The sequence below is a fragment of the Pseudopodoces humilis genome, chromosome 28 (genome assembly GCF_049639895.1).
Source record: "Pseudopodoces humilis isolate 2021_Gansu_Grassland_sample_001 chromosome 28, ASM4963989v1, whole genome shotgun sequence".
NCBI classification, from domain to species: Eukaryota; Metazoa; Chordata; class Aves; order Passeriformes; family Paridae; genus Pseudopodoces; species Pseudopodoces humilis.
Genome location: NC_142227.1, coordinates 4,198,662 through 4,216,134, shown reverse-complemented (window position 1 = coordinate 4,216,134; position 17,473 = coordinate 4,198,662). Strand labels below are relative to the sequence as shown.

The 17,473-nt window shown below is 54.3% G+C and overlaps 1 protein-coding gene across 2 annotated transcripts; it reads right to left on the bottom strand.

Moving 5' to 3' along the window:
- Positions 1-1,826: 1,826 nt before the first annotated feature.
- MOB3A (MOB kinase activator 3A) lies at positions 1,827-15,770 on the bottom strand. 2 transcript variants are annotated; one of them, XM_005531333.3, is made up of 4 exons: positions 15,664-15,770; positions 5,076-5,618; positions 3,250-3,452; positions 1,827-2,401 (listed from the first exon to the last, which is right to left on the bottom strand). In XM_005531333.3, exons 2-4 carry the CDS (start codon positions 5,491-5,493, stop codon positions 2,372-2,374), a joined length of 651 nt encoding a protein of 216 aa, XP_005531390.1. In that variant the 5' UTR covers positions 5,494-5,618; positions 15,664-15,770; the 3' UTR covers positions 1,827-2,371. The 2 variants fall into 2 exon arrangements, with proteins under 2 accessions (XP_005531390.1, XP_014115595.1); XM_014260120.2 differs by lacking the exon at positions 15,664-15,770 and adding an exon at positions 9,779-9,887.
- Between the last annotated feature and the right edge of the window lie 1,703 nt (positions 15,771-17,473).

The window sequence follows — 17,473 nt, the reverse complement described above, 5'->3', positions numbered from 1 at the left end:
GCAGAGCGAGGCTGAGCTGTGGCTCCACAGACCTGTCTGGGCAACATCCTGCACTGCCGGGTGTGGGGGCCGGGCTCAGCCACCTCCAGCCCTGCCACATCTTCTCCCACAAAGGCGCTTTTCCTCCTCCTCCCTTGGCAGAGCTGGTCTTGCATGGGAGGGTCTTTCCCCCAAAAAGAAAGGGGGGCTAAGGAAGGCAGGTCCCTGCAGCTCTGTGGGTCACAGCTGGGTACAGATCCCCAGACTCAGCACCCACAGCATTCCAGGTGGGTGTGAAAAGGAAGCTGAGGAGCAGTGGCAGGAGCTGCCCTGGCTCAGAGGGCTGACCCAGCACCGCTCAGCACCCACCTGCAGCCCCACCACAGCTCAGCACTTGGGGCCTTGCAGGTGTCCTGGTTTCAGCTGGGACAGAGCCAATTCTCTCCCCAGTAGCCGGTACAGGGCCGTGTTTGGGATCTGGGATGAGAATAGTGCTGATAAGGCACTGATGTTTTGGTGTTGCTCAGCAGTGCTTACCCTAAGCCAAGGACTTTGTGTGTCCTGTGCTCTGCCAGCAAGGAGGGGCACAACAACTGGGGGGAGCAGGGCTGGGACAGCTGACCCAGGCTGGCCAAAGAGATATTCCACACTAAGGAACAGCACGTTCTCCAGCTGAGCTGCACCCACAAAACACTGGGAGAGGGGATGGAGGGTGGTCTTGGCACCTCCACCGGGCAGGGGAAAGGGCAAGAGCCCCTCACTTCCCTCCTGGCCAGGAAAACAATGTGCATCCCCCAAATGCAGCGTTTTTCCCAATTTAGTCCACCAGCCTCTGTGACTGCACCCCTGGCTCCTTCCCATGGCAGAGGAGCCTCTTGGCAAATTGGTGAGCTGGAATTCCCCTCCCCTGCCCACTTCCACCCGAGTTCCAGAGCTGGGAGAAGAGCTCAACCCTTGGGTACACAGACACTGCAGACACAAGTCAGGACAACCCCAGGCTGCTGGTCAGGCCCCATGGCCTTGAGACCCAGCACAGGGTTCAGAGCAGTCTGGACCTGGCACCTGAAGAGCAGCAGGAACCCAACCAACCTCCCAGGAGCTGTGCCAGGAGCACACACCCACGAGCTCCAGCTCCCCAAGGAGCCCAAACACCCTGTGTTTGTTTTGCTGATGGGAAGGTTCTGACAAATGTGCAGTCACGAGACGCTCTGCGCGGCGTGTGCTGTGTAAATACAACATAATTTATTGGTTCCATTTCAGAGCATGAGTGGTATTTGTACGAGTGTCCTAGCGGCAGGACGAGAAATGAGAGTCACGTATGTACAGAGATTCCAGGGCACAGGAATGCTTTGTAAGGAAGAAGTGGTTAGTGGTGCAGTTTGGTCACTACTGGTCCCCAAGTGCTAGGTAGACCCACTACCTACCTGGGGGCACTGCCAAGCTCTCCTCGTGCAAGCAGCGGGCGAGGCCGGGGGGCTCTGGCTGCACACCAGAGATTTTGGTCCCAGATGTGCACAGCTGGGTGGGGTGGTGATGCTGGGGAACAGGGAGAAGGCTCTGTATCCCAACGGGAAGCGGGATGTGGTCCCGGCAGGGTCAGCGTACCACGAGGGGCAGGGAGGGAGGGGATGGAGAAGAATTCCTGATGCCTGTCCCAGCACCTTCCCACTGGTGGCTCCCATGTGGAGCTGCCAGCGTGGATCTGTGTCCCCATGGGGACAGTGCTAAGCCACGGCCAGGCTGTGTGTGAAGAGCTCAGAGCCGGGCTGACACACGAGGGCAGATTTCCACTCCAAGAGCACTGGCTCCAACTGCAGCAGCCATGGGATGAAGGCCAGTCCCAGCTCTCTCAGAGGGAGCCCACAAGAGCCAGGCCTTGGGGACAGTGGGCACAGAGCAGCTCTGCCCCAAACCTGGACTCACAGCCAGTGGAAGAGGTGCTGGGGGATCCACAGCTGGAGGATCCACGTACACCAGTCCTGTACCCTGCCTTCAGGGGTGGGAAATGTGTATCCCAAGGGAGGTACCGCTTCCATGGCAGCACCAGCCCCACGACACAGCTCTGTCTGAAGTGTCTGGCTCAGCTCACTCAGGGCACATGGAGGAGCCAGCTCAGGCAGCTCCTCCTCACTCCGAGAGCCAACATTCCCATCAAGTGTCCCACAAATATTTTCTTTCTTTTTTATAGAAATTACTATAAAAAATTAGTTAATCTAGAGCATCTTTAAAAAAATATTCCTGCAGTATCACAGTTTTACATTGAAACTCATTAAAAATATATAATTTCTTAAACAAAACGTCTCTGTTCTCCCCTTGAATCACGTCTCCAATATGGGATTGGGGCCTGGAGTCCTCAGAAGAGGTGCCGAGGTGGGAGCAGGAAGATCTGAGCTCAGTGGCACATCCGGGATGTCATTTCCTTCTGTCAAAGGGACAGAGAAGACAAGGGACTGTGAAGGAGGATCCAGGCTCCCAGGTGAGGGTGTGGATGAAAAACCCCTGTGTTTAGCTGTCAATCCCATTCCTAGGCACAGGGTGACACTGCTGCCCAGCTCCAGTTTGGGCAGGGCCATGTTCCCTCCACCATTCCCATTCCCAGCATGCCCCAGTCACATCCTGGTTCCTGACAGTTACCCTTCAAGGCCATCTGGTCCTGAATTTGGGTAACTAGCTTTAGAAGAGAATCATGGAATCATTAAGGCTTGGAAAGAATCCCAAGATCATTAAGTCCAACTATTACCCCATCACTGCTGTATCACCACTAAACCATGTCCCCAAGTGACACATCCACATGGTTTTTGAGCACTTCCAGGGATGGTGACTCCAATACTGCCCTGGGCAGACCTTTCCAATGCCTGTGCCACCCCTTCAGTGAAGACATTTTCCCCTAAATCCAACCTAAACCTCCACTGGCACAGCTTGAGATTGTTCCCTCCTGTCTTGTCACTTGTTACTTGTGACAAGACTGAGCCCCCCAGCTGCTCCCACCTGGCAGGGAGTTGTGCAGAGCCAGGAGGTCCCCCCTGAGCCTCCTTTTCTCCAGGCTGAGCCCCTCCAGTTCCCTCAGTTGCTCCTGGTGCTCCAGATCCTTCCCCAGCTCTGTTCCCATCTCTGGACGTGCTCCAGCCCCTCAATGTCTTTGTTGGAGTGAGGGGCCCAAAACTGACTCCAGGATTTGAGGTGGGGCCTTCTGAGAAGGTTCCAGAGCCCTCTATGCTGGCCACAGACCCTGGGAGCCCCACCTGTACGTGAACCCACGCAGACACTCACCAGGGGCTCCAGCTCCTTGGTGTCTATGAGATTGAACTCTTTCACAAAGTAGTAAAAGTGCTTGTAGCAGGTGTTCACGTGGGCCTCCGAGCCCATCTGGGTGATCCTGTCAAAGTGGTGGATGTAGACGTGGACAAACACTCGGAAGAGCCTGGAGAGAATCTTCTTCACCACTGGCAGGAAATTCTTGGGGAAGGGAGTACCTGGGAGGGAAGAGTGGCTATGAAAAACATTTGATCAAGTTAAAACTGGTTGCTTAGGGATAAAATAAATTGGTAAAATGGACAGATTGAGGCAAAAGCACTTCTGTCCCTGGTAATTTCCAGCTTCCCACTCCTTTTTCCTTTCCTTTGGATCACATTTTTCAAAGCACAGATTTTTTAAGTGACAGAGTGATGCACTGCTGTGACTGAAAGCAGAGCCACATTCCCAGCAGTTGTTTCAGTCAGACAAGACTTTTCTTCTACTCCTGTTTGATGTATTTGTATAAACAGTGCAAAACACCAGATACAACCAAGCAACTTCCCAAAGCAAAGGGCTGGTGCTGTTAATTCCCCACAGTTATCCCTTGTTTTGGTACATCTTTAGCTCTTTGGTTAAAAATTAAAGCTGTTAAGGTCCTCTTTGAAGGCTCCAGGACTGTGTTTGGCTGGGCCCCTGCAGCAAAGCAGTCTGGCCATGCAGCCACCTCTGTGGGATAGCAGGGTGTAAAGTTCACACTGTTTCTAGAGGAACAAGGATGAGTTAAACCCTTTCCTTGCTCTGCCAGAGCTGCAGCATTTCAGAGTTACAGGATCTGGTAAAAGCTGAGCTGAAGACAATAACAACTAAAAAAACCCCAAACCACAACCCTTGTGCTGTCGGAAGCTCGTCCTGCAGCTCAGAACAGAACCAACACCCCCAGTGTGGTCCCTGGAGAGCTGCAGCACAGCCTGTGCAGCGTGAGAAGAATGGCTGGGGAGGGTTTGCTGCTTCAGCTGTCTCAAAACTGGTGGTTTATGGCCCCCTTCCCCTCTCTGCCCACTCCACACCAGATTTAAGCAGCATTTTGGCACAGTGGAGGATCCCTGTGGATGCTCAAGTGGCAGATGTGACCCCAATAGCTCCCATCAGAGCTCCAAAGGGATGAACACTGGGGCAGGAGGGAGGGAGGGAGCTCTGCTGCACCTCGTCTCCTCCACCCCAGGAGATGGAAGCTCTGCATAGGCTCAGCTGTATTTACCTGACAGCTTAGAGACTAAATTCTTCCATCTTCATCACAAAATAATACCCAACAATCTCTGTCCCAAAGCTGGGTTTGGATATGGAGATTGAGGTGTCCTAGGCCAAACTCCTGTTTCCATGGTCCTGGCAGTAGATGAAACATGGCCCTTCCCTCCAGGCCTGTGCCAGCATCCCACCCCTCAGGAGGGGCAGAGGCAGCCAGTTTGGCCTCTGATATCAGGGGGTGATTATGGCACAGGGCACCATCACCAGGTGACACAGAGCTGTGCCTTAGACCTGGGCTGGCCCTCAGAGAGCCATCCTGCATCCATGAGCCACTCCAGAGCCACCTCAGAGACTGACTGCTCTAAGGGCAGCCTCCTGTTTCACTGCCTCGAGGTATCTGTGATTCCTGGTGGGATCTGGTACAGCTCTGGGTATTTCAGCACTGCAGAAGAGCTGGGAAGAACACACTGCACTGCCCACCAGAGAAGCACAGAGGGAAACAGCTCTGCTACAGGGGTCAGCTGTGCTGCAGCATCTCCTGGAACAGCAACAGGGCTCCACGAGAAGGCTCCACACCCATCTCTCATCCTCCAGCCCCAGCTGGGACCCAAACTCACCGACGTTGGTGGGGAAGATGTCCTCATTGTTGATCTGCACCTCGATCCAGTCCATGAGCAGGTTCATGTACTGGGGCGCGGACAGGGCCGTGGGTTTGCGGTACTTGTGCTCGTCCTGCCACCGGTACTCGTACTTGGGGCCCCCCGACATGACGGGGCAGGACTGCTCCGTGCAATAGTCACTGATGGTGCCGTAGATGAGGTTGATGCGGTTGAAGAAGTCCACGACGTGCACGGCCACCCAGTCGTTCTGCTCCTCGCCCGGCGGCAGCTGCACGGCCACCTTCAAGTCCAGGCCGGCATTCAGCGAGGCCTGGGCCTTCTTGTGCAGCTCAAACCGCTGAGTGCCCGGCTCGAACTTGCGCTTCGGCCGGAAGGTTTTGTCTTTATTGAACACTTGCTTTAAAGCGTGGGACATTTTCCTTCTCTCGTGTCTCTTCCAGGCCCACAGTGGTGACAGCCGGAGGCACGGCCACTTCCCGGGGCAGGGCTGGGCCGACTGTGATCTTCACAGAAACCTCCCTCTGCTCATCTGGTCCTGATCTGCAACACAGCACAGAAGGGCAGAGATTAGGAGCAGCTCTCTCAACAGGAAAACTCGTCTAAATCCCATAGGAAGAGATCTGGGATGCCATCTGGGCCCTCGCCCCACATCTGAAACTGAAAAGGGGGGGAGCAGCTTTCCTTCCTCCCCCTTCCCTTCCTTCCCTTCCCCAGCAGGAGCAGAGGGGGGGGGAGGCTGGAGGGGTGACCTGGGCTGAACAGAGTCACCTCCTGACCTGTTCCATGTGGCAATGACAGAACAGGCCCCACAGCCATGGGACAGGGCTGCCACTCACCCTGACATTGCCACACCATGAGACCCCAATCCTGCAGAAATGCCACCACCTGCTTGGCTCACACACACTGACAAAGAAGGGTAAAACCAGCTGGGTTTCACCCAGAGATGCCGTTTTCACCTCTGCATCCCCTCTTTGGGAACAAGGCCAGGCCAGGTCATGCCAGCCCACAACACAGCTCAGAGCTTCTGCCAGACAGCCCCCACCAAGCCAGCCACTGAAAGTGAGAGACAGGAACCAGGGGGTGCAGGGCAATGAGAAGAAGAAGTCACAGCTCAGGCACCCGGAAAGCAAATATCCTGAAATAACATCAGCCCTGAGAGCAACCACAGCCTCTTCTGCAGGTGCACACAGACCATAAACATACTTCCCATTTCAGTTTAGCTCCATTTACAAGTTGAAAACTGGAAGATGAGGTGAAGCTCATCTTCCTCTTCCAGCCTGTAGAAAAGAATAAGCTCCAAGGGTGAGACACAAGTTGAGATCTGAAGGGATGCTGACGAGAAACACAGCTCTGTTTATCTGTAGCTAATTATACCTCCTTTGTTCCCACATCCAGCCCCTCACACAATTTGTGCCAGGCTGTTCTTTGATGAAAGCTTAAGGCAGAAAGCTTTGTGTACCGAAAATATTATTTTACACGTGCTGGACAGAGAAATGAATAAAGTAATAGAAATTAAGCTGATGCCTTAAATAGCATAAATAAGTTTCCATAATTTGATAAGCAAGCAAGCAAAAAAAGCAAGCCTTTCCCCAAGCAGAATCGACTTAGATTTACATGAAGCCACAGTGTTGTTCCAATAGGTAAATAGTGTCCTCAAATGCTGGCAAACACATCCCAAACTCAAGGTCATGACTACCACAGCTGCAATCGAGCCCTTCTCTAACAGATGCTGCAGTGCTAATCAGCAGTTCTTCTCTGGAGAAAGATTAAAAAGCTTTAAAGCCAAGGCCTCTTGTTTCCTTATTTAATTACAGTGAGGAAGAAACCCCAAACCACTCCAGTTCACCCCACTAAGAATAGGCTCAACATTTCCTGCAGGAATGGGCTCAGTAACCTCTTCCACACAGGAGCTGAGACATCCAAACCCCAACAAGGGCTACGATGTGCTGGGATGCTTAAAAGCATTTTAATGTGGTTCAGTGAGATCCAGCATGGGCTGAGAGGTGAATCCAGGGCAGACATGTCATCATGGAGTGGTTTAGGTTGGAAGGAACTGTAAAAACCATCCAATTGCAACTCCTTGCCATGGGCAGGGACACCCTCCACTAGACCAGGTTGCTCCAAGCCCCATCCAGCCTGGCCTTCCTGCTGCCAAAACAGCTGCTGTGACCCCGTAAGCCACCTCAGAAGAGAGAAACCCAGCACAAACCCCCGGCAGATGTGTCCTTTGGAGCGTGATCCCGCCCCAGACGTGGCAGAGGAAGAAGTGAAGGGTGTGGAGCGACAGCTGAGCAGTGCTGGTTACCAGGAGCTGTGTCACAGGCTGGCCACATCCTGTGGCAGAGCCGGAAGCTCCAGGGACTGTGCCCACCCCAGAACTGAGGCAAGGCCCCCACGGAACCAGCAATGTGGGCAGCAGGTGCTGAGGCTGCTGCTACTTCCAGCAGAAAGTCCAGGGAAGCACTTGTGATGAGTTCTCTGCACTGGAGATGGAGGAAAACACATCCTCTCACACAAGAAACCACAAAGCAGCAGCAGCACCGCCCTCCACGTGGCTCCCTGGAGCAGCATCCGTGGTGCAGTGTGACTCCATCCTCACTTCTGTTCTGGAGGATCTGCACTGCAGGGCCTGGCATGGATGTGGATGGTGTAAAACCCAAGGGTAAAATCAAACATCCCCTGGTTTTGGCCCCACACATCAAGAAACAAACACCAATCATTTTTCTTATCTGAGCAGGATGGAGAGACTTTTCATAGAATCCCAGAATCTCCTGAGCTGGATCCCTCAGGGATGATCAGTGCAGCCCCTGGCCCTGCCCAGACCCCCCAACAAGCCCACCCTGAGCATCCCTGAGAGCGCTGTCCAAACGCTCCTGGAGCTCTGGCAGCCTTGGGGCCGGGCCCATTCCCTGGGGAGCCTGGGCAGTGCCAGCAGCCTCGGGGGGAAGAACCTTGCCCTGAGATCCATCCCAAGCCCTGGCACAGCTCCAGCCCTTCCTGGGCTCCTGTCCCTGTCCCAGAGCAGAGCTCAGCCCCTGCCCCTCTGCCTCCCCTCGGGAGGAGCTGCAGCCCCCGAGGAGCCTCCCCTCAGTCTCCTCTGCTCCAGCTGAACGAGCCAAGTGCCCTCAGCTGCTCCTCAGAGCCTTCCCCAGCTCCGTGTCCCTCCTCTGGACACTCTCCAACAGCTTTGGATCCTCCTGATCTTGTGGTGCCCCAAGTGCCCCCAGCACTGGAGGTGAGGCTGCCCCAGTGCAGAGCAGAGCGGGACAATCCCTCCCTGGGCCTGGTGGCCCTTTGGGCTGCCAGGACTCACTGGTGACTCAGATCCAACTTGCCACCAACCAGGACCCCCAGGTCCCTTCCCAGGGCGCTGCTCTCCAGCCTCTCATTCCCAGTCTGTCCCTGCACCCAGGGCTGCCCCATCCCAGGGCAGGATCTGACGCTTGCCCCTGTCACATGGCTGGGGATTTCTCAGCCCTCACATTTGTCAGGGTCTCTGTGCAGGGCAGAGTTTACTTGGTGTGAGGCAGCACTTGTCCATAAAACAAATTCCTGATCCTATGGAGACATCATCCCTGAGAACTGGGGAGCTCAACACAGCACCAATTGTCTCTCAGACGATTTAGCATCTGTGTGAAGCATTAGCAAAATGAGTAGCTGACACATCAAGCAGATGCAGCCTATTTAATTATGGTCTCTGACTGCAATGAACTAAAAGAAACATTTAGCTCTAGGAAAAAAAATAAAAATAAAGAGGCACAGAGACCAAAGCATCCCTGACATTGCTTGGAGATGATATCATCTGTAAAACACCTACTTCCACAGGCAGGAGTCACAGCTGACACCGCCCCCGCACACAAGGGAAAGGAAAGGTTAAAGACAATTGGGAAATGGGACATGCAAAGCACCTGGATGGTATCTGCAAGCTTTAAAGGTGAGGGGAAAATCCACTCCCCACTCCAAACAAACCTCAGTACATTTTGTTGCCTCCTCTTTCAGCCAGCCAAGATCAAACATCACTGGTGCTCCAAGAGGACCTTGGCCATCGCTCGGGATCACACAGCCCGTGACCCCATGGGCTGTCCGGAGCACAAACACACCTCCAGCTTATCCCAAGGACACAGGAGGAGCAGCTCCCTACTGTGCTGGACTTGCCTGCCCAGGGGTCTCCAGGCCTGGCCCTCCCATCCTAAAAGCTTCTCTCCTCTGACTCCCTGCTTGTGCAGCTCCAGTCCTGTGCTGGTTTTGCTGTCAGGGTTGTTGGCATTGTCCTGCCATTCCTCCTCCCTTGCCAGGAATGACCATGAGAAGCTGCCTTGCTCTAACACCAGGTGCTGGGCAGAGGAAACCCAGGCAGCTGCTTCACAACTCTTGGTCACTTGTAAAGGCAGTTCAGAGTCTGGAAAAGGGAAGAGACATCTCCAAAACAGCAGGAAACTGACTGCTGCCCTTGCGCCCTGCTGCAGCCATCCCGAGGTCTTCCAGGAGCCAGCAGAGTTCCCGACAGATCCTGCCCTCCCTACAGAGGCAGAATGGCCCAAAAAGGAGTCCAGGAGTCCTATGACTGCTCCATCAGTGCCAGCCCCAGCAGCACTCCATGCTCCCCTCTGCTGCCAACACTGCACAGAGGTTTAACAACAGCCAGGGAAAACCAGCAAGGCAGGGGAAAACCAGCAAGGCAGCAGTCAGCAAGCTCCTACCTGTGCTCCTGGCCTCAGCAGGTCACTCCTGTGGAGGGCTCAGCCCTGCTCTGCACCCTCTGTCAGCGCTGGCAGGCGCCGAGGCCGAGCTTCCTTTTTCAAAAGAGGGAGAAAAACCTTCCCGTTTGTTTCATGGGAGGCTCCGCAGCTGGGGAGGGGTCAGACACGAGGCCGCCTCCCTCCGCCGTGACCCCAGCGCCGGGCTGGCCACATCCTGCTGCTTCTGGTAAAACAGCCCTTCAGCACAGCCCAGGGAGCAAGGCAGCTCTTCAAATCAGGGATTTGTCCAGTTTCCTGTTCGGGAAGCTGGGCTGCTGTCCTCAAATCCCACCGAGTCCAGCTGCTTGTAACCCTTGGGTGGGGAGCCTGTGACAGCCACCGTGTCCCCAGGAGAGGGGAGTCACAATCCTGCTTCCCCCTGAGCCATTCCCAGGGCCCCTAATGCCAGACCAGAGTTCCCAACACAGGATGCAAAATCCCCCTGACTGATAAAGCAGCCCTGATAAAGGTATTTTGGATGCACTGAGCATTTCAAATAAAAACCTGGATTTACAGAGTGAGAAAGAGCAAAGCAGCTTCCAACAGGCAACTTGCACAAAACAGCCAAGACGGACGCACACGCACATTTTTTCCATAATTCCACCCCCCTCCTTTCACAAATCCCTTCCTGTGGCCACTCTGCACTAGCTCAGTGTCTTGGGACAGGATGATCCTGGTTTTCTCTGATCAAAGGAGAGATTTTACTACAGAGAGCAGGGACCAGAACAATCCTGGCAGCCGCACTGCACTAATGGCAGCCAGTTTCTGTGCCTCCAGAGCCAGTCTGGCAACAAATGAGGGCTTGTCTTCCCAGGACGAAACTTCCAGCTGCTCTTTTGAATGGATTTGTGATATGAGGAGCGAAGGTCTGCCCCGTGCTTACCTCAGGCAGGGCAGGGCAGGGCAAGGAGGGCTCAGCGTGGCTGGAAGGCACCTCTGGCCATTCATAATCCCGGCCAGCCGGCACTTCCACGTCAGCCTCTTCCTGTCTGGCACTGACTCCAGCCTCCCGGCCCAGGGAGCTGCCAATGTTTTCCCAAAATCTAATCCATCCCCTCTGCAAGCTCTGTCTTTCCTCCCGCAGGACCACTCCGTGTTGCTGCAGGAGAGCCGAGCCACGGCTGTTCCCTTCGGCATTGCCTTCCCCGTCCGGCAGCTGAAGATGCTCAGAAGCTTCTGGAGAAGGAGCAGCTCGACCCAGCCCAGCTGCACTTCCAGCCCCAGCCTGGGCACACACCAGTCCCACTTCATTCTGTTGCTCTGGAGGACAACATCCACGTTTTTCTTTTAGAGAATGCTTTAGCAGCAGCCTTCACAAGCAAATCTGAATAGGGGCACACTGGAAATGCTGAATTCCCAAGGTTTGGGCAAACAAAGAGCCTTTTGTCTTTCACCAGAGTCAGCTTTAAGAAGGTCTTGCCTGCTGCCAGCCACCCCCAGGCCCTGTTATTCCAATCTGCTGCACAATTTGGAAATTCCCAAGTAAAAAGTGGTACAGTTCCCCTGGGACTTCCCAAGTCTCCTGGGACTTCCCACATCTCCAGGCCCTTCCTGGAAAGAGGGTGGCTTAGGAGAAGGACAGACTTTACACATTTCCAAGCCATGGAGAGGCAGAGCCCATCTGCAAGGTCATATGCTTGATAAAAGGAAAAAGCATAATCAAAGACCAAAAATAGTTATCCTGGGCTTTAACTGTCATCTCCTTTGCCCCTGCGAGGCCAAGCATTCCAGACAATCCTAAAATCTAGTTAGTTTATGGAATAAAGGGAAAAGCTCTGTTAAATTAAGCCATATCTGGGATAGCAGAGGACCCACCAGAGGTGAGGGCAGCTCTGGCAGAGCCCATCAAGAGCTGCACGTAGGAATGCTGCTGCTTGGAGCAGAGAGCCCAGGTCAGCCAGCAGTGAGACACCTGCATCCATCCCAGGCAGGTGGAAGAACAGGGAGTTTATTGCCTGGCTTCAAGCTCAGGATTTACATTCAGACCATGGGCAGTGACAGGAGGGATGTTATGGTGACACTGCTCACACTGCACAGGGATGCTGAGGGAGGGCAGGTGAAGCAGTGAGTGCTGGAGAGGCTGGAAAACCCAGTCTGGCAAGGGAGAGGGAAGGCAAGAAACCCAAATCTCCAGCGTGGTTTGTCCCCTTGGCCTTCCTCCCCACATCCAGAGAGGGAGAAAAGCCACATGAGAAAGTTCTGTAAAAGGTCCCTCCTGCTTCCCTCCCCAGAGGGGAAGGTCAGGCAGCAGATGCTGCAATTTCCAACTGTTCCTGTGGAACAGCAGTGACTGCAGGGAGCCCCACGGAGCCCCGGGTGTTACTGACTCAGGGCCAGCCCTGCTGCCTCTTACGTGACATCTGCATCCATTGCAATGTCAGAGCCCGCTGCTGGAAGGTTTCCAGGGATCCAGCCGGGATGGGGCTGCGTGTGGAGACAGAGCTAATCCGCTGCAGGCTTTGCAGGGCTGTGCTAAGCTGACAAGCTGGGTCACGACTCCAGCACACAGGTTAACGGCACACACAAGTATTTCCAGGGCAGAGAACAGCCAGTGATGGCATGGCAGGAGCAGCTCCCTCTTTTCCAGGTACCAGAACAGTCTGGTCCTTTGGGAAGGCCTCTTGCTGTCCCCACTACAGGGCTGGATGGGCAGGATGGTGTTTATTAAGTCCCAGCTGAGCTACTCATCGCTCCTTGTTTGTGCAGGCTCTGTATTGTCCTCACCAGACAGGGATATGTCTGGGCCCACAGCAGTTCCATTTCCTCCAACTTTCGGGTCTGTTCCCACCCAAGTCAAAGCTTACATCAGTTTGAAGCATGAAATTTGCATTAGGATGATAAAATGACTATGGGACCATTCTAACAGTGGGCTGGGATCCCAGGAAGTGTGGGATCACACCCCAGGGCTGAGCTGGAGCACGAGCTCACCACACGGCCAGCCTTTCCCAGAGCATGGATAATCCTAGGGACAAACATCCCTTTCCCCCACACTAATGTCACTGCTGGGATGAAAGGCAGGATTGTTTCTTGCTGACAGCAGAGGCCCACAAGGCCTCTCTTGCCCTGGCAGGAGATATGGGAGTAACTCAATCCCTTAACACAGCTCCAGGAACAGAACAAGCCCATGGATGTGGAGCTGGAGACCACCTCAACACCAACCACATCACAGACCAAGAGGAAAGAGAGAAGGAAGCAAAGGCAGCCAGACAACAGCCCCAGGAGAGGCCTGCAGAAAATACAGGGCCTTTCAGTGCAGCCAGAGGGCCAGCTCAGCTCCTGCTGCAATCTCAGCCATAATCTGGGTGGCTCCAGCTCATCTTCTGTCCCACAGCACAGGGTCACACATGGGAGTGTCTGGCAGCATCACTACAGCCTCATCTCACTCACACTGACCCAACACCAGCACCAGTCCTTTGGGAGCTCAGCCAGGTTTTCTAGAGGAAGTCAAAGCTGTCAGACTGTGATGGATTGTTTTGCTCTGGCTTTGCCCACTTGCAAAAGTTGTTTTGCTGGGGTTTTCTTCTGGCCTTCGCTGCCTTCATCCCTTCCTCTGCCCTCCCTTCTGCTTCACATACCCAGAGCAACAAACCACCCAATTTCACCAGGAGCAGAGCAGCACCTCTACCACACCATTAGCTCCAGAGGAAAGCAGGCAGCAGACCAAACCAGGCCTCAAGGATAACTCTGCCTCCCAGGGGCATCTGGAAAAAGGAGGATAAAGGTGCAGCCTAAGGTGCACTCTTCATTGACTGCATTAGCTGGGTATTACATATTCCTAAATATAAGCTGATAAACCTTCAGCAAAGCTGGTTCTGGATCCACTTACAGCAACATTTATGGCTCAAGAACCAGAAAATACTTCCCAGTCTTACTAGAAATTAAAACTCAGAAATTGAAAGCAATTCCCTTCACAGACCTGTGGGCAGAACTGGAAAGGTTTTGCAATTTCTGTGCTTTGACCCCAGATACTTTCACTACTCACAAGGGACATTTTCTCTTTCATTAGTGTGGCCATGGAGATCCCTGATCTTCACAGAAGAGCAGGAGTGACCAAGCACAGCACAGATCTGGACAGTCCAACCTCCAAAATGGGACTAAATCACCCCATTCCAGTGTGGGGGGTACTTTTCACCCCATCAGTAGAAGGGCCACGTTAGATGCGGACAAGGAAGCAGCTTGCAAACAGCTCCAGAGGCAGCTGAAGTGAAGCTAGGCAATTTTGCTAAGGGTGCTGAGTCTACTCCAAGCTCCCCAAGCCTTGGCCAAGCCCATGGGAGGGCCCATTTCCATGTCTGATGATGGCACAGGTAACAGTGCAACTCCACGTGTCAACAGAGCATCCCAGGAGCTGCAAGGTGAGCCAGGCACAGGGAACCAACTCCCTGCTCAGCACCTGCACTCAGCTGCTCACTATAAACCGACAGCTCCAGGTTTTGCCACCACTGTCAAGAATTCCCAATGCTCCTCTCCCTCTTTCTGGGGATTTTGAAGAGTCACAAGCTCACCCCAGGTTCATCTCACAGTAAGTGACTAAGACAGAAAGTTAATCTGAAATATGGGATATGCAGACAAACAGGGAGCTGGATGTGAGCCTGAAGTTGGGAAAGGAAGCAGAAAGCAAGGACAAAGCCCTGGGGACTGTGATAAACAGGTGGCTGGGGAAGTTTCACATCTCCCAGCAAAATCCCTCCCTGTCCTGCAACTTGGCAGAAGATTTCCAGACCGGAAAAAGGCTTTTAACAAAGGGATGGAAATCCAGCAAATGTGGCCACTCTGCAGCTTCAAGCTCTAGAAGGAGGGAATCCTGCCTTTCACTAGCACTGACAGAAACGCTTTTTCCCAAACATCTGTGCTGGACACTGGACAACTCCAGATTCCCTGTCCTTTCCCTCCAGAGGACTTCCTGCCCTTTCCTTTTGCCTGTCCTTCTCAGGCAGTTTTCTTTGAAGGAGCTGAGCTCACTGTGCCGAAGATCAGAGCAGAGGCAGCTCTCTAAGATCAGGATTCCTGAGCCCACAGCAAGAGACAGAAGCAGAGCAAGAGTTTGCTTTCAAGTTCTCCTGACAAGTTCTACCTTGTGACAGCTGAGCCATGGCTCACCATGACCTGCAAAAAAATGGAAAATTCCCCATTCCCCAAGCAGTTTGAAGACTGGAAGGTTGGAACTTCAAGGCTATACCTTTACCTATGGCAGCTGGGCTGGAGAAAGTCGGGAGAGAGAGGTGGGATAAAACAGGGAAATTGGCAAGCTGTAACTTCACAGTTGTGCCACCAACCCCCTTACTCTCTGTGATGTTTTCTTTTTTCCTCATTATAAATTATTCGGTTGCTCACGGATCCTGCAGCAGCTCTGTCCCCCCCCCCGACCCCTCTGAAAGGAGGGGCCTGTGCCCAGCAGCCAGGGCTCTGCTCGGGGATGTCCCATCCAAGGGGTTTCTCCCCCGGGCCGGGCCAGCCCAGGCAGATCCATGTCCCGATCCATCCGATCCCTGCCCCAGGGAACCCCGGCCCTTCCTGAGGGGGCTCGGGCCAGGCCGCGGCCGCCACCGCCCCCCGCCCAGGCAAACACAAACAGCGCCCAGAGCGGGGATGCGGTGACCGCGGCTCAACAGGTCCCGTCCCGTCCCACCAAGGCCGGGAACAGCCCGGGCCGGCCCCGCCGAGGGAACGCGGCCACCGGGACTGGGGAGACACGTGGGCAGGGCTGGCGACACGCGGTCCCCTCCAGGCCCCTTTTCCCCGGAGGCCCCTCCGAGCCCGTCCCGCAGGGTCCTCCTCCCTCACAAACCCTCCCGCGTCCCCTTACACCGCCCCGAGTCCCCTCCCAGCCCCCCGAGTCCCCGCACCTGCCGGGCCGCGCTCCCTCGCCGGCGGACGCGCACAGCTCCGCGGGCCGCAGCACTCCCTCACCGCGGGCCGCAGCACGCCCCGCGCGGCCGCCGCGCTCCCGCCGCTCCCGCGCGCCGCTCGCGGCCGGCGCTACTTCCTCTTAAAGGGGCCGCCCCCGCCTGCGCCGGCCCCGCCCACGGGAGGGAGCGGCAGGGACGGGCCGGGGGAGGGGGAAAGGCACAGCGGATGATGGGGGAGGGGGGACACGACAGTTCGTGTTTTATCATATTTTAAAAATTTTATTATCGTTTATTTTACTCTATGTTATTTTATTCTATTTCATTATTTTATTCTACTTATCTGAATTCCTTTTATTCTATTTTCTTTTATTTTCTTTCACTTTCTATTTTATTTTTCTACTTGATTTTGTTTTCTATTTTATCCTTATTTTATTTGCTATTTTATCTTAATTTTATTTTATTTTCTAGTTCATCTTTTTATATTCTATTTTATTTTTATGCTATTTTAATATTCTATTTGCTTTTGTTTTCAACTTTCTTTTATTTATTTTATTTTTGTTTTCTTCAATTATTTTCTTTAATTCTATTTATTTATTTTCGTAATTGCATTTATTGTTTCATTTTATTCCATTCCGGTTATTTCCCTCTCTTCCATTTTATTAATTTTCTTCTATTCTGTTTTATTTATTTGCTTCTTTTAAATTTATTTTCCCATTTTATTCTGTTCCGTTTGTTTTCTTTTATTTCCCTTTATTCGGTGTTTGTGTTTTCGGGAGCAGGGATGCTCAGGGGGCTCCGAGGGGCTGCAGGGCATTGCTCCAGTGGGGGCAGCTGGAGGGACCTGCCCAGACCCCAACTTTAAGGTCACAAAAAGGAGAAGTGGCCAGAAGCAGCCCAGGTTCAAAGGGAACAGCTCACAAACGTCAAACCCCGCAGGGAAATCCCCGGGCAGCCCAAAATCAAAGGGTACCAAAAGCTGAAGCAGAACCTGCAGAGCTCCCGCCCCACGGGGGCTTTTCCAACACTCCTGGCTGGAGCCTGGAGTTCTCCATCGCAGGTGCCCCCCAATCTCTGCAGCCCCCAGTTCCTCCCCCGGGTGTTCACAGCCCATCCCCGCCCCAGCTGAGCCGCAGCACCTGGGCTGAAGCCTCAAGCTCCTCGGGGCTGTCCCTGCTGGAGCTGGCCCCGGCTCCTGGCGGCTGCTCCCGCTCCTGCTCCCGGGAACAGCCGGGCCCTGCTCCCGCTCCTGCTCCCGGGAACAGCCGGGCCCTGCTCCCGCTCCCGGGAACAGCCGGGCCCTGCTCCCGCTCCTGCTCCCGGGAACAGCCGGGCCCTGCTCCCGCTCCCGCTGCTCCCGGGAACAGCCGGGCCCTGCTCCCGCTCCTGCTCCCGGGAACAGCCGGGCCCTGCTCCCGCTCCTGCTCCCGGGAACAGCCGGGCCCTGCTCCAGCAGCCGCGGGGCCGCTCTGCCTGCATCTCCCCACAGATGATGCTCTGCCCCAGGGCAGGAGCCTGTGTGCCAGCTTCGTGGGCAACTCCCGCTCACAGAACCACGGAAGAGAGGTTGGGAAGCACCATTGGAGCTCACCGGGCTCAGCAGGGGCCCCAAAGCACATCAGGATAATGTCCAGATGGCTTTTGAGGATCTCCAGGGAAGGTGACTCCACCACCTCTCTGGGCAGCCTGTGCCAGTGCTCAGTCACATGCAGGGCAAAGTTCCTACCCTGCTCAGGTGGAATTTCCTGTGTTCCAGTTTCTTCCCATTAACTCTGGTCCTGCCGCTTGGCCCCGGCCTCTGATACCTCCA

What these genes read in the sequence shown, in the direction of transcription:
- MOB3A (XM_005531333.3), bottom strand. Translation starts at nt 5,493, where the DNA reads ATGTCCCACGCTTTAAAGCAAGTGTTCAATAAAGACAAAACCTTCCGG. An exon ending in CATCTTCCCCACCAACGTCG is followed by an intron (nt 3,453 to 5,075) that starts GTGAGTTTGGGT and finishes CTTCCCTCCCAG; the next exon opens with GTACTCCCTTCCCCAAGAAT. An exon ending in CCAAGGAGCTGGAGCCCCTG is followed by an intron (nt 2,402 to 3,249) that starts GTGAGTGTCTGC and finishes TCCCTTTGACAG; the next exon opens with AAGGAAATGACATCCCGGAT.